Genomic DNA, 15,848 nt, shown 5'->3' with positions numbered 1-15,848 from the left:
TAATATTGCCAGTGCCTTGGTAACTTCTACTTCTGAGAAAGAAAGTATTACAATAGTGGCCTATAATATTTTACTCCTGAAAATAGACAAAATTCTTCTGAAAAGCAAAATAGCCAAAAGCAATTTCTAGATGTTGTGTTCAAATCTGTTTTCAGCTAAACCTCAGATATTTGCAGCTTAGAAATCTACCATTTGCTGGAATATTCAACACTGGATTGTCAGAAAATTGATTGAGTTTTATGTATTAGAGGTAGTATTAAATGCAATCACCTCGTAAAAGAAACTGCATAGATATATCCCTTTTACACAGTAGCAAAGTTTTCTTCTCTTCCTGGTGGCAAATAAATAGCACTAGCCACCTGCTGATTAAAATAATTTAAAAAAACCCCTGAAACACTCCTTACATGTTAAAAAATAATAATAGCAACCTCATCACTTTGTCTCCACAGGATTTGTTCCGGGTGAGCTATTATATAGCTATAACAATAGTTTTCTTTCTAAACAGACGATATTTTTAGTCACATAATCAAGTGAGTTATCTCTGAAGGACTTTTAATATTTAAGACATCACACTAGCAGCTGTGCCACCGAACTCAGTGACTTATCATGCAATTTTAGTTAACTATAGTAGTCTGCTTTCTAATCTGCATCTTTGCATTTTGTGCCTATTAAAAAATCCCCTCACATGCCTTTTTTGTCCTTAATGTATTCACTTAAAAGCCAGTGTACATTGTGGTGTATGTGCTTTCAGGACAAATTAATTTTGGGATGAATATTAGGTTGGTCTAAGTCGTACTCTTATGGATGTTTTATGTCTGTATCTTTAGTCTTTCATGTTGATCTCCTGTTCCTAGCTGAAGGTGGTTTATTTTACAGAGAATGAATAATATCATGCCATTCTAGTAGTGTGAAGCTGTTTATTAAGTGATAATGGGATAATACAGTATTGAGCTACATGAAGCCAGAATCATGAGCTACATCTGCTGTCTAAGCTCTTCCACCTCATAAGCGGAGACATTGTGGGCAGGAATGAATTTCTGGGGTCACTTCTGAGGGCTGCGGTCCTTTTCCTGCTTGCTTCAGAAGGGCAGTCGTTCACAGCAGGTCTCTGCTGCCTCTGATAGCCACACTCCCTGCTCCACAGTGCTTGACACTCATTATGTGGCAGACAGGAATGGGGACCGGCTCTGTCCATTCCCTGCCTGCTTGCCTAAATTTGGCTTCAGCATGCCTTCCTGAAGCTGAATGGAAACATCCGTTCTTCCTTGTGGGGTTTGTGTACCGCAAAATGCGGCCCATCAAGCTGAGGTTTGGTGATTGTTCTGTTCAAAGGGTGGATGGCAATACTAAAGGCACTAAACAGAATTATGTTTTGTTGCAGACGGAGAAGGCAGACCGGCGCCAGAACTTTGTTTCCCTTGCTTTACGTAAGCGCTACAGCTATCTGACTGAGCCTGGAATGAGTGAGTTGCTCTTACCAAAATACTAAACCATACATACATGATTTTTCATAAGAAGAGACATTTTTTCTATAAACGTTGTATTTGGTGTCACTTTGGAAAAAAAGAAAAAAAGAAAACAAACACCTTTCTGAAACAAAATTATTGGATGGTCTGTGAACTCTTGTGTTGTGAGAGCTTGAAGAATCCTGACTGGCAAATAACATATGTTAGTTAAGTAAAAATATATTTTTTTTTAAATGCCCTATAGCTCCAGAAGAGTAGGATTGCAAATTGCCTTCAGAAAGAGTCTGTTCCTCTTCCCTTTGGAAGATTACAGAGCTGCAGTAGAAGAAAGTGATATGCAAAAGTTCAGCAAGGCTGGAGAATAACATTCATACAAGTGCTTAAATGTTTAGATGCTTAGCTAAAATAGACTCTCTCATATTTTATATTTTCCCTTTTCTTTCCTCCCCCCTTCCCTTTTTCCTCTGTTCCCTGCAGATGCTTTTTATTCCCTGGCACCGCACATTGCTTCCTCTAAAACTTGTGTTCCCCTTGACGAGACCTGTGGCATTCCTTTCCTTCCCCATTAAATACTCTACTGTATTTGGCTTAGCTTTTCTTCCCTCACCTCTCCTGTCTGAGGTTGACTGCTTTTGTTCCCCATTCCCAGGCTTTTTCTTGCCTTTTTTTCCCCCCGTGACTTCTCAGTTGCTACCCTGCAACAGACCCTTTGATATAATTCCATAAAATCCATAGACAAACTTCATCGGGTCTTGGGAGTTCCCACTGGATGGCTGCTGCTTAATTATCCTATAAGATCTGTGGCTTCTTTGGATCAGATGTGTTCCAGAATATATTACACTTCTCAGGCCTGGAAGAAGACTTCAAGCATATAACATCTGAAGAAGCTATCAGATCTTCTGAGACATCTTGATGGACTGTTAAGGTATTGTGAAAGGCTTGATGGGAACTGAGAGAGAGGGAAAAGGAAGTTGCTTGAAAGGAGATTTATGACTGTGTATGTTCCTTACAATTAGTTTTTCAGGCCTTACTAGGAAAATATATAAAGTAGCCTTATTTATTCACCAAAGGTCCATTAAGTCTAATTTGCAAAAAGTTGGAGGGAGAAAACCCAGACCCGCTTGAGTTGTACTCGCAAAAAAAACAAAAACAAAAACAAACAAACAAAAAAAAACCCAAGTAAAAAAAAGTAACCAAAGTAGAAGTCCCTGACCATTCTTTAACTATTCTATCCCTTTTGTCAATGGTTACTGCTTACAGCTGTGAGTTATCCAGAAGGGGTATGCAAAAATTATTGTGTTTGACAGGAAAGATTGTAGATAGAAGCCTAAGCACTTGTATGTGTTCACTCAGTGCTTTCAATTACCAGCTGCAAGCAAGGAAGTGTCGATTGGTGCACAGAAGGTAGTAACCAACATATGTTTTCTGATAAAATCTTGGATGCAGAGTAATGGAAACTGTTAAGGCCAAGAGTGTCCAGTAGACAAAAAGGGCTGTTATATAAAACCACCTTTAGAATATTATCCCATTCTACAGTCTTGCATGGTTGTGGGGATTTCTTTGCTATTTCAAAGTACTAAAATTGCCCAGTTTCCTGCTGTTTGAGTTATGTCATAGCTGCACACACTGGTAAATTACGCAATTTTCTTTGTACTGCTTATTCTCAGCTGCAATAAGGAGAACAGTAAAAGCATCTTAAACATGTCTGAAACCATGATTTATCAGGAAAAAGAGCAGTTGAGAGGGAAGCCTGTTGGTTTGATTGCCTCACTAGCCAGTTGTGATAGACTGGCTCATCATGGCACAGTGGGGCTCCTTGAAAGACATTTCCAAACACAAACTGCTGAACAAGTTGTTTTGCTGTTTGTTCTTTTCAGAATAATTTTGGGGTTTGCTTCTTGGACTTGGGACTGTATGAAATTTTGTTGAATGTTAGCAGCTGCTGATAATTAATCTTCATAATAAAGTCTAGCTTATTTAATGAAGTACACTATGTTTTATTCTTTGGGGGAAAAAAAGAACTATGTTTTCACTTAAAAATAACATTGCAAGGAAAAGTGGATGTTTCTTGACATAAGCTGTGCCTGTCAGGTCTAGTATTCAAGCTCTCTTCAACCTAAATGTTCTCATACCACAATATCACCAGCCATCCACATAGCCTTCTGGGCTTCAATTGGCTTCTATGGGACCAGCACATTTCTCCTTGCAGGATATGGACCTGTGGTATACTGAATATTCAGTATTTTATAAGAGCACGTGTGCTGTAATTTTAAGAGTTTAGTATTAGCCTTGTTAAGCTTTTTTTCACTGTAAGTTACTGTCTGTCTGTAAGACAGATCAAGCAGGTTTGACAAATTATTAGTGTAACTTCAGAGGAAGGTGTGTTGAAATAGGTTGTTTAGATATTTTAGCTCGATTTCTAACTCCAACTTCAAGAAAGAAAAGCCCTCTAAGTTACTTTAAATGTCAACTCTCTGAATGTGATTGCTGTATCAGAGGATATGTATGCTGTAATGGGATTCCCAGAAATGCTATCTTCTGGCATGAGTACCTCCTCTGATGCAAAATGGGATTGGTGATGATTTTGTTTGAAATGCCTATAAATAAGCTGTGTGTTTTGGGGGATGATAACAGTTAACAGGTGTTGTCCTTGCCAGGAAGTTTTTGCATAATAATTGTTCTTTGACTGTTTTTCTAATATTACCTTTTGAGAAATGTAAAGTTGAACAGGTCTGTCTTTGAGCTGATACAAGAAATCTCCTCAAAAGGTACCAAGACACTACATCTTGTAGAAAAAGTGTACTCTTCTTTTAATGGCCTCTTGTGACATGATTTTGTAAGGTTTATATATTTGTGCTTAATACAGCATACAAATGTATTAATCTGTGTGCTCGTTTTGACATGATATATTGTGCATGAATAAAAACTGATTCAGTTGCTTTGCTTGCTCACGTTTATCATATATCATACTTTCCATATTTCATGTATGACATATGCTTCTTAAAATCATTTCATGTAAAGTTTTACTTTAGCTTTTACCAAACAAAAGGAATATTGCATGAGAAACAAATGCAAAAGTTCCTTTTATTTCTTTATTTTTATTATTTTTTTTTAAATATTGACTCAGAAAAGCTCTTGCTCTTATTGGCTTTGTGAGTGTGAAGCATATCCGAATTGTGCATGGGAGATACAGATTTGAATTTATTCCAGTTGCTTCACAGTTTGCACATCAATTGCCTGTCACTTAAAGGAATTTTGGGTTCTGCATGAAATAGTTTTAAGTGGTTTAAAAAAATACTTTAGCTAGATAATGTCATTTTACACAAGTTTATATTTTGCATAGGTTCAATATCTGAATAGAACACCAACATCAGGAAATTTTTAAAAGGATAATTCTAATAGTTGTGCAAAGCAGAGACATACCTAAACAGGCAAAATAGAACTGATTTGAATATTTCAGAAGTAACACATCAGAAAGTCAATAGGAAGTAAGAGAAGAAATTTTAATGTGGTTTTATTTTTACCTTATGGATTCCTTCTTTGTGTTTTCTGTTCTTCATTGTTTGCAGATTTGATTGCAATGTGCTTTCTGTCTCTCATTTCATGTTGGTTTTGGGTTGAACCGATCATCAGTGTTATGGCTCATTCCTATTTTTTTCTTTGCTTTTTAAATCTTCTTTTGCCTCTTTCATCCTAACCCATGCAAACAATTGTACTTGCTTTTTGTAATATTACAACGTTTACTGACCAATTTTCTTCTCTGGTCTCTCTGTTTTTCAATCATTTTTGTTGATTTTGTGTTTGATTTTAATTTAACAATTTAAGAAACAGTTGAACGGAGTGCAGGAGCAACAAGATCCCTGCCTGCTACTTACTCATACAAGCCGTTCTTTTCAACACGGCCATATCAGTCGTGGACAACAACTCCAATTACAGTGCCTGGGCAAACCAAATCAGGCTTCACTTCCTTATCAAGCTCTTCCTCTAACACTCCTACAGCTTCCCCATTAAAATCAATATGGTCTGTTTCTTCTGCTTCTCCAATCAAATCCACTTTAGGAGCTTCTACCACATCTTCAGTTAAATCTGTTAGTGATGTAGCATCTCCGATTAGATCATTTCGGACAATCTCTTCACCAATAAAAACTGTGGTATCACAGCCTCCATACAATATGCAGGTTACGTCAGGCTCTTTCGTCAGAGCTCCCACGGTCACAGAAGCTGCTAGTCTGAAAGGGCTGGCATCCACTGCCGCATTTCCCTCTCGGACATCTCCAGTGACTACAGCAGGGTCTCTCTTGGAGAGATCGTCCATAACCATGACGCCTCCAGCATCCCCCAAATCCAACATTAACATGTACTCTTCAAGTTTGCCACTTAAGTCAGTCATCACATCAGCATCTTCACTTTTATCGTCCCCTCTAAAGTCAGTGGTGTCACCTGCTAAATCAGCAGTTGATGCTGTTTCATCCTCTAAAGTCATGATGGCCTCGTCTCTCTCATCACCAGCAAAACATGTAGCTGGGCACACAGAGGTACCATTGCTTAATGGATCTGTGTCACCTCTGAAATACCCATCTTCTGCCAACTTAATAAATGGATCTAAAGCTGCAGCTGTTTTTCAAGACAAGATTGCTGCAGCTGCCCACTCTGCAACTTGTGCTGCTAACGCAGTTGCTGACACGACTGAGAGAGTGTTTTCAACAGCTGCAACAATGCCATTTTCTCCACTCAGGTCATTTGTGTCTTCAGCACCATCAGCTTTCCAGTCAATAAGAACTCCTGCAGGTGCTTTGTACACAGCCCTTGGGTCAATATCTGCAACTACCTCATCAGTAACTTCATCAACAATAACAGTGCCGGTATATTCTGTAGTCAATGTTTTGTCTGAACCAGCATTAAAGAAGCTCCCAGAGTCATCTTCACTTACAAAATCAGCTGCTGCGTTACTGTCACCTATTAAAACATTGACTACAGAGGCACGCACACAGCCTCCCTTTAATCGAACTTCATCACCAATAAAATCATCCTTGTTTTTAGCACCCTCTGCTCTCAAACTGTCAACACCATCTTCTTTGTCCTCCAGTCAGGAGATACTGAAAGATGTTGCTGAAATGAAAGAGGATCTAATAAGAATGACTGCAATATTGCAGACAGATGTCACAGAGGACAAACCGTTCCAACCTGAGATACCGAAAGAGGGTAGAATTGATGATGAAGAGCCCTTTAAAATTGTTGAGAAAGTAAAAGAGGACTTAGTAAAAGTTAGTGAGATTCTGAAAAAAGATGTGTGTTTAGAAAGTAAAGGGTCGGCTAAAGTATCCAAAAGTGATCAAGGACACCTGTCCGAGGATGACTGGGTAGAGTTCAGTACAGAGGAGATTGATGAAGCGAGACAGCAAGCTTTGACAAGCCCTCCTATATCTGTTCCAGAGAAGGTCCAAATTAAAACTAAAACTGTGTCGGAAAAGGATTATAACTTGTCAAAAGTTATTGATTACTTAGCAAATGATATTGGTAGCAGTTCATTAACGAATATAAAGTACAAGTTTGAAGAGGGGAAAAAAGAAGGTGAAGAGAGACAAAAACGCATTTTAAAACCAGCTATTGCTTTGCAGGAACACAAACTTAAAATGCCTCCAGCCTCCATGAGGCCTTCAACATCAGAAAAAGAGTTATGTAAAATTGCTGATTCCTTTTTTGGAACAGATACTATTTTAGAGTCTCCAGATGACTTTTCTCAACATGATCAAGATAAAAGTCCCTTGTCTGACAGTGGTTTTGAAACAAGGAGTGAAAAGACACCTTCTGCCCCACAAAGTGCTGAAAGCACAGGGCCAAAACCACTTTTCCATGATGTACCCATCCCTCCTGTCATTACAGAAACAAGAACTGAAGTAGTTCATGTTATCCGCAGCTATGAACCATCATCTGAAGAACTTCCAGATCAGAAAGCAGAGGAGCTACCAGCCTCAAAACCTGCCCCTACATTTATGGAGCTGGAGCAAAAACCTGCTGGATCTATTAAAGAGAAGGTTAAAGCTTTTCAAATGAAAGCCAGCAGCAGTGAAGAAGATGACCACAAGTGTGTCCTTAGTAAAGGTGTCCGAGTAAAAGAAGAAACTCATATCACTACGACAACTAGGATGGTTTATCATAAACCTCCATGCACTGAAAGCACGTCTGAAAGAATTGAGGAAACAATGTCTGTTCATGACATAATGAAAGCCTTTCAGTCTGGACGTGACCCTTCCAAAGAACTGGCAGGTCTGTTTGAACATAAATCATCAGTAACATCCGATGTTAGCAAGTCTGCTGAAACTTCACCACAACATGCAGAGAAGGACAACAAAATGAAACCCAAACTGGAGCGAATAATAGAGGTCCATATTGAAAAAGGTAATCAGGCTGAACCTACTGAAGTCATTATTAGAGAAACAAAAAAGCATCCAGAAAAAGAAATGTATGTATATCAGAAAGACTTACCTCGGGGAGATATTAACTTAAAAGAGTTGGAAAAACACGATGCTTTTCCTTGTTCAGACGAACAAGGTCAGCAAGAAGAAGAAGAGCTCACGGCTGAAGAGTCACTTCCTTCTTATCTGGAATCCTCTAGAGTTAACACTCCTGTGTCCCAGGAAGAAGACAGTCGCCCTAGTTCTGCTCAACTCATGTCTGATGACTCTTACAAAACACTGAAGCTTTTGAGTCAGCACTCAATAGAATACCATGATGATGAGTTGTCAGAACTAAGAGGGGAGTCTTACAGGTTTGCTGAGAAAATGCTTCTTTCAGAAAAGCTAGATGTGTCTCATTCTGATACTGAGGAGTCAGTTACTGACCATGCTCTACCCCTTAGCGCAGAGTTACAGGGGTCTGATAAACGATGCAGAGAAAAAGTAGCTACTGCCCCCAAAAAAGAGATTCTCTCCAAAATCTATAAAGATGTGTCTGAAAATGGTGCAGGTAAAATGTCTAAAGATGATCATTATGATAAAGTGACAGTGTTACACTACAGTGGAGATGTTAGTAGTCCAAAGCAAGCGATGTGGATGCACTTTACTGAGGACAGATTAGACAGAGGTAGAGAAAAGTTGATATATGAAGACAGGGTGGACAGGACTGTTAAGGAGGCAGAAGAAAAACTGACTGAAGTATCACAGTTTTTTCGAGATAAAACAGAGAAGTTGAATGATGAGCTACAGTCTCCGGAGAAAAAGCAGCATAAAAAAAATGGCAAAGAAATACATTTTAGCCAGAGCTCTGCCAGCAGCAGTCCTGAGAAGGTTCTGCTCTCTGAATTGCCGTCGTCCAGTGATGAATGGAGTAAGGTGAAGCAGCATGCACATGATGGGAAATGCTTTCCCAAGGTGGATGAAAGAAAAACTTCCAGTTTGCCCAGCAGTCCTGAAAAAAGGATATTTGTACAACCTGCAGAGGACTCTAAACAAACTATGGAACACAAAGGAAATGCTCAGCAGACTGGAGTACCTGAGGTTTCACAGACTGGATTCCAGCTGAAGCAATCAAAGCTGAGTTCCATTAGGCTTAAATTTGAACAAAGTATAAGTCCAAGGAGTAAGGATGTAACTCAAGAAGAAAAAAAGCTGGATGGTCAGTCCAAAATTCCAGTAAAGAAATTACAAGAAAGTAAGTTACCTGTGTATCAGTTTTATTCCAGAGAGAAACATGCAAAGCAAGTAGAGCTCATTGATGGCAGCACAGCTTTACAGAAAGAGGTGAAAATACAGGAAGATTTTGTTCCAGGTAAAGGGAAAGCTGTCGAAGACTTACGTGCTTCAGACACACAAAAACAAAGAACTGATATGAGTAAAGGCATGCCAGAACACTTTTCAGAACTGCAGGCAAAAGACCTGGTGTATGGCTCTGACTCAACATCAAAGGGACACTGGGACAAAAAAATCTATAGGACGTGGGAAAGTCCTGGAACTTCTAATCATAAAACACAAAAAGAAAAACTTTCACATGTGCTGGTTCCAGATACAGTAAAAGAAAACCATGTTGATCATGCTGAAGCTAAAACTGACAAAAAAAGTGAATTTATCACTGTGACAGAGCACAAATTGGCAGCAAATGGAATTCATTCAGAAGAAGTGAAGGAAATGACTGTAAAATCTCCCTCAAAAAGAGTTTTATACAGAGAATTTGTTGTAAGGGAGGGAGAACATAATGGTGAAGTGGCTGATAAAATATCCAAAAGAAAAGAAGAAATTGCTGTGTCACATATTCCAGTCAGAATTTTTGAGAAGAGAACCACGCTTGATGGTGTCTATGAACTTTCAGCTAAAATCTCCCAGTCAGCTGTGATTAAGGAGAAAGTTGAGAGGCAGATTGATTATGTGGAAGATGAAAAAATAAAGCATTCAGAAATCAGAAAAGTTACCAAGCAGCAGAGCTCGATAGGTCTAAGTCCTTCTGTTGAGGAAATGGAGATATCCCCTAGCAAATCACCAGACTCTTTAGAAGGCAGTCCAGGAAAGGAATTTCCTTCCAGTGAGGTAGTTGACCCTGGTGCCAGTGATTACTTGGATAAAGTTGCACCACTAGTAAGCACTGAGGGAGTAAAAGAAATTAAGACCTTACCTGTTTATGTCAGTTTTGTTCAAGTAGGAAAGCAATATGAGAAAGAGGTGCAACAAGGGAATATTAAAAAAATTGTCAGTCAGGAGAGCAAGACAGTGCAAGAGACAAGGGGGACATTTTACACAGCTAGACAGCAAAAGCAACCTCCTTCTCCTCAAGGTAGTCCAGAAGATGACACATTAGAACAAGTGTCCTTTATAGATAGCTCTGGTAAAAGCCCTTTAACACCAGAAACACCGAGTTCAGAGGAAGTGAGTTACGAGTTTACATCTAAAACACCCGACTCACTAATAGCTTATATCCCAGGCAAGCCCAGTCCTATACCCGAGGTATCTGAGGAATCAGAGGAGGAAGCAGAGGCTAAGTCAACATCTGTAAAGCAGGCAGAAGTTGAGGAACCACAGACTGACAAAGCATTACCTAATCATATAAATAAGGACTCTAACAAAAGACCCAAAGGTAACAGAGTTGCCTACATTGAATTCCCTCCTCCCCCACCACTGGATGCAGATCAAGGCGAATCAGAAAAGAAGCCTTGTTATTCCACTGAGAGTGAAATGGAGATGACAGAAGTGAACTTGCAAGATGAACATGACAAATGCCAACTGGCTGAACCCGTCATAAGAGTACAGCCACCGTCTCCTGTGCCACCGGGAGCAGATGTCAGCGACTCCAGTGATGATGAATCTCTCTATCAACCTGTTCCACTTAAAAAGTATACGTTCAAACTGAAAGAACTGGAAGATGACCAGAAAGAAACCTCAAATCACAGAGCCCCTGAAAAGATTGAGAAACACAAAGAGTTAGGACATCCCACTCCTGGGAAGCCTAACGAGTTTGACATTGGGCTTGATTCACCCCAGAATGATGTAGTGCAAAATGGGAACAACAATGACCAGTCTGTCACAGAGTGTTCCATAGCAACCACTGCAGAATTCTCCCATGATACCGATGCAACAGAGATTGACTCTCTTGACGGTTATGATTTGCAAGATGAAGATGATGGTTTAACTGAGAGTGATTCTAAACTTGCAGGTCCGGCAGTTGAAACCAAAAAGGACGTATGGACTACAGAAGGCATTCTAAAGCAGACTGATCGCTGCTTTAGCCAGAGTAAGCTTGAAGTCATTGAGGAGGAAGGCAAGGTAGGCCCTGAAGAAGACAAGGCACCTTCCAAGGGTCCAGCTTCTGATAAAGCTGGAGATAAGAGCGCACAGAAGTCAGGGGCACAGTTTTTCACTTTGGAAGGCAGACACCCTGACAGGACTGTATTTCCTGATACATATTTCAGTTACAAAGTAGATGAAGAATTTGCAACACCTTTCAAAACGGTGGCCACCAAAAGTCTAGATTTTGATCCATGGTCCAATAACCGAGGTGACGATGAAGTGTTTGAGACTAAATCAAGGGATGATGAGGCTAAGCCATTTGGTCTGGCAGTGGAAGACAGATCTCAAGCAACAACACCTGATACAACTCCAGCCAGAACTCCAACAGATGAGAGTACGCCAACTAGCGAGCCCAACCCCTTCCCATTTCATGAAGGGAAGATGTTTGAGATGACTCGCAGTGGTGCAATTGACATGAGCAAGAGGGATTTTGTTGAAGAAAGACTCCAATTTTTTCAGATTGGTGAGCATACTTCTGAAGGGAAGTCAGGGGACAAGGGGGAAGGGGATGAAAGTACAGTCACTGCCATCACACAGCCACAGGCAGGGGACAACACTGTAGAAACAAACCTAGAGAGACCAGTAGAAACAACAGCAGTTGAACATAAGCCCATCATCCAGGCCAGTGGAGATTGCATGGAACAAACACTTGGTAGTAACTCACTGGAAAAATCATCGGCAGCAGTAAATGCTTCTAAAGTTGATCCCAAATTGCGCACACCAATTAAAATGGGAATTTCTGCTTCCACCATGACTCTGAAGAAAGATGGCCCTGGTGAAGTGACAGATAAGATAGAAGCTGTGATGCCAAGTGGTCAGGGATTAGAAAATGAAACTGTAGCAGAGATTGCAAGTTCAGCTTCTAGCCAGACAAGCTGTAGGCAAACAGAAAACACTGATTTTCCAAAAGATAATTTTAATAACAACAACAATTTGGATTCATCTGCTGTCCCTACAGATGATATTACCTGTAAGGTAGTGCTAAAAGAACATCTGGAACCAAAATGTTCCCTCCAGAAAGCTAATCAAGTGAAAAGTACTTCAGGAAAAGATACAGGGACAACACGAGGACACAGAGTAAGAGATAAGCAAAAACCATGTGGAGAGCAGCAAAAGTCAACAGAGTTGGTAGGGGCTAGAGGAAAATCAAAGCTTCCTGTAAAAGCCAGCTCAGTAAAAGAAGCCTTTTCACAAAATAATCTCCAAAGCAATACAGGGAATAAAGTGAGAGGGGCTAGTAAACCTGACAAAGCAAAACAAAATAATTCTTCTCCCTGTCTAGAAGCAAGGTCTAGGATTCCTGTAAAAAATACACATAGGACTAATCTGGCTAGAAGAACTCCATCCCTGCCAAAACAAGAGCAGGTAGAGAAAGAAAAACCAAAACAGCTTCCTTCTAAATTACCAGTAAAGGTAAGATCTACCTCCGTCACCATGACAACAGTTAAAGTAACGAAAAATCAGCTTAGGGAGGTATGTAAACAATCTACTGAATATTTTAAGGGAATTAGTGGTGAGACATTAAAGCTTGTGGATCGTCTATCTGATGAAGAGAAAAAGATGCAGTCAGAGGTCTCTGATGATGAAGAAGACAGTACATCAAGGAACACATCCATATCAGAAGCTACTCAAGTTTACCAGCCTTCCATTACATCGAAGTCTGCTAGAGACATGAGAACAGAGGCAGCATCTATAAAATCAAAGATTGAAAAGGCCGACAGTGAGAGGAGGAGGAGTAAGAGGACTGGTGAGAATGAAGGCAGTCAGGTTTCTGGAGCTCTCATGGCTCACCTCGTGGAGATCAAGCCTAGTTTGTAAAACTTTCAACTTGTTGATCCTAGTGCATGAACTGTTGTGATTGCCTGTGGAGTGACTTAACTGTAGTTTTCATTCTGTCATTGTCATCTGTATGTGCTGTCTTATACTCTTCTTTCTTCCTTTAAACAAATTCTGTACTGCAGGAAAGCTAGTAAAGCATGCCAAAGATATTCTTGTAACTCAGAAATTGAAAGACTTCTTTTGTGACAGCAAATTTATTCTGTCAAAGTAGAGAAAATACATGTTAATCTGGTCTTGGTGGTTTCCACCAGTAACTGAACACCTTATGTACAGTCTAAGAGCTAGATTGTCAGCATGTTTTGTTTCATTACACAACATCATGTAGTTTGACATTTGGCTTTACACAGGTGAAAATATAAAAGCTGTGAAAAAAATTTGCTTTGTAGGTTATTAGGACACACAGCCATTCTAGTAAACAGTATAATCACCGGCAGCTTAGTCAAATTAAAGCTATTCTTTATAATAAACTATTATCCGGTATTGTGGTTTTCTGTGTAAGACCCTTTTAATCGAGAAATTGTAAATCACAGGTCCTCAGAGTCCATGTGAACGGACAGATATAAGGATGGCAATTGTAGCTGATCACCTAGGACTTAGCTGGACAGGTAAGCTTTTCTGCTTTAATATTGAAATTAATCTTTGCTATTACGTTTCCAGGTAGTCTTTTACCAAAAGCCACAGCAAGGCCGCATCAGGCTTTCCTGAATTCACAGTATGCCCAGCCTCCCAAAATATGCAAATTGTCACTGGGCAAAGATGCCTAATGGGAAATAGCTGTAAAGAATTACCTCATGGTCTTGCAATACATCAGATAGCTAAAATGGCTCTCCTCTCAAGACGTTCACCCAGGGGGGTGAGAGGAGCTATCTGCTTGTGTGCAGGGCTGCCTCTGTCTCTGAACAGCAGTTTCCCGAAAGCCCTGGAGGTTGCAGGAGTGCATTTTCCCAGCAAGTAGATGCTGTGTGGGGGTTTGCCTGATTGTATGCCTGCTGTACCGCTGTATGATGATGGGCGGTGTTGGCCCTTCACAAGCGTACAGGTGCAGCAGCCACCTCTCCCTGGATGTAGGTGACGACAGCGCCAATGCTGAGCTGCACAGTGAGCTCACAATGGAGTAACAGTCACCAGGAAAAACAGATTTTATAAATTACAGGTGATGAGTTAGTCTCCATGGAGCTTTTCTTCACCATGTTTAAGTGGCTTATTGGGTATAAATATGATAATAGCTCACAGAGATACAATTGAAATTCAAAATAATGTCTGTCTTAAGAAATTAAAGTGTGAGTATATAATGCTGCGTTCATCATTATCTGTAAAGTTACCCATTTGCGACACGTACTTTTGTTGAGATTTGTGTGATCTAAGAATATTTTTAAGCCTGAGAGGATGATTGAGGGATTTGTGCTTGGTTTGGTGTTTTCGTTGTTTTCTTTGGTTGCTTTTTTTTGTTTTGTTTTTTGTTTTTTATAGAACTGGCAAGAGAACTGAATTTTTCTGTGGATGAAATAAATCAAATCCGAGTGGAAAACCCAAATTCTCTTATTGCTCAAAGCTTCACATTATTAAAAAAATGGGTTACCAGAGATGGGAAAAATGCCACAAGTAAGTTCAAGTAGTTACTTTTGTTGTTTATAAGTTATAGTCCATTTCATCTGTTGCCTGCTTTAAATAGGTTAAATTGAAGAAAACATTATGAATGTCTTCCACAAACCACTGATGGGAAAAAATAGTGTCAGTTATATTTTTACCAGAAGTCAGAAATGTGTCTTATTTATTCAGTATATATGCAGAAGGAAATAATCTGTTCTCCACAACCATGATTGATGGGACAAGTAATGAACTTAAAGTTCAGTGAAGAAAATATTAGGGAAAACTTTCCAATAACAAGGAACCTGAAACATGGAAATAGGCTACCTGGAACTGTTCAGTAGTGTCACAGTATTGCAGGTCATAAGAAAAGACTAAACCTCCTTCTGTGAGGAGTGATGGAGGTGCTGATTCTGCTGGTTTTATCTGTGCATTTCACTTGGATTGCTCAAATTGAAAGAGAGGTTTTTATTTTTGTGTTAGGTCAATGGTGTTTGTTACTATTCTCTAATCCACACACTCCTACATAGTTTTTGAGTCTACTTTGATCTCTTTCACTGTAAAAGTAATTTCCAGTATGATTGTGTTCTGGCAACAAGATTGCTGTAAATGATATTTCACAATGTACTGCATGACCAGCCTTACATGCATTATTACCTACATGAATATCTATTCTGGTTTTTGTTGAAAAAAATGGTACAAGGATTTTTACACTCCTTTTACACTCCTATGAAAGCATATTTAGTTTCAGTTATAAGTAAATACATTCTTTAAGAACTCTCTGACCTTATTCTTTGTGCCTTTTGTGTTGTAATATAATTATACTTGGGGGTGGGGGGAAGACTCAGCAGAATGACTACTTAGCCAAATGATGGGGTTTGCTAGGACCAAAGGCAGTGGAACAGAAACATATGCCAGCAATTTATAATTAATGCAATGTGAATGTAACTGAGAAAGATGATTACACAGTTCTGCAATGCTGAACTTTTTTCTGATGTGTCTTATTTGTTTTTCAGCTGATGCCTTAACTTCTGTATTGACAAAAATTAACCGAATCGATATCGTGACCCTGTTGGAAGGACCAATATTTGATTATGGAAATATTTCAGGAACCAGAAGTTTTGCAGATGAAAATAATGTTTTCCATGATCCCATTGATGGTAATTCAATTCCATGGTTGTAT

General features: G+C 39.5%; 1 protein-coding gene across 1 annotated transcript in view; it reads left to right on the top strand.

The window, feature by feature from the left end:
* ANK3 (ankyrin 3, node of Ranvier (ankyrin G)) overlaps positions 1-15,848 on the top strand; it is a gene marked incomplete at its 5' end in the record, with an annotated part of 72,624 nt that overhangs the window by 33,914 nt on the left and 22,862 nt on the right. The window contains 5 exons of the mRNA XM_010084849.1: positions 1,382-1,463; positions 5,292-11,702; positions 13,609-13,683; positions 14,549-14,680; positions 15,682-15,825. Of these exons, the coding sequence (XP_010083151.1) occupies positions 1,382-1,463; positions 5,292-11,702; positions 13,609-13,683; positions 14,549-14,680; positions 15,682-15,825 (6,844 nt within the window). The remainder of the gene's footprint in view (positions 1-1,381; positions 1,464-5,291; positions 11,703-13,608; positions 13,684-14,548; positions 14,681-15,681; positions 15,826-15,848) is intronic.

The sequence above is a fragment of the Pterocles gutturalis genome, unplaced genomic scaffold, assembly GCF_000699245.1.
Source record: "Pterocles gutturalis isolate BGI_N339 unplaced genomic scaffold, ASM69924v1 scaffold16815, whole genome shotgun sequence".
Lineage (NCBI taxonomy): Eukaryota > Metazoa > Chordata > Aves > Pterocliformes > Pteroclidae > Pterocles > Pterocles gutturalis.
This window is presented reverse-complemented; position numbering and strand designations above follow the sequence as displayed.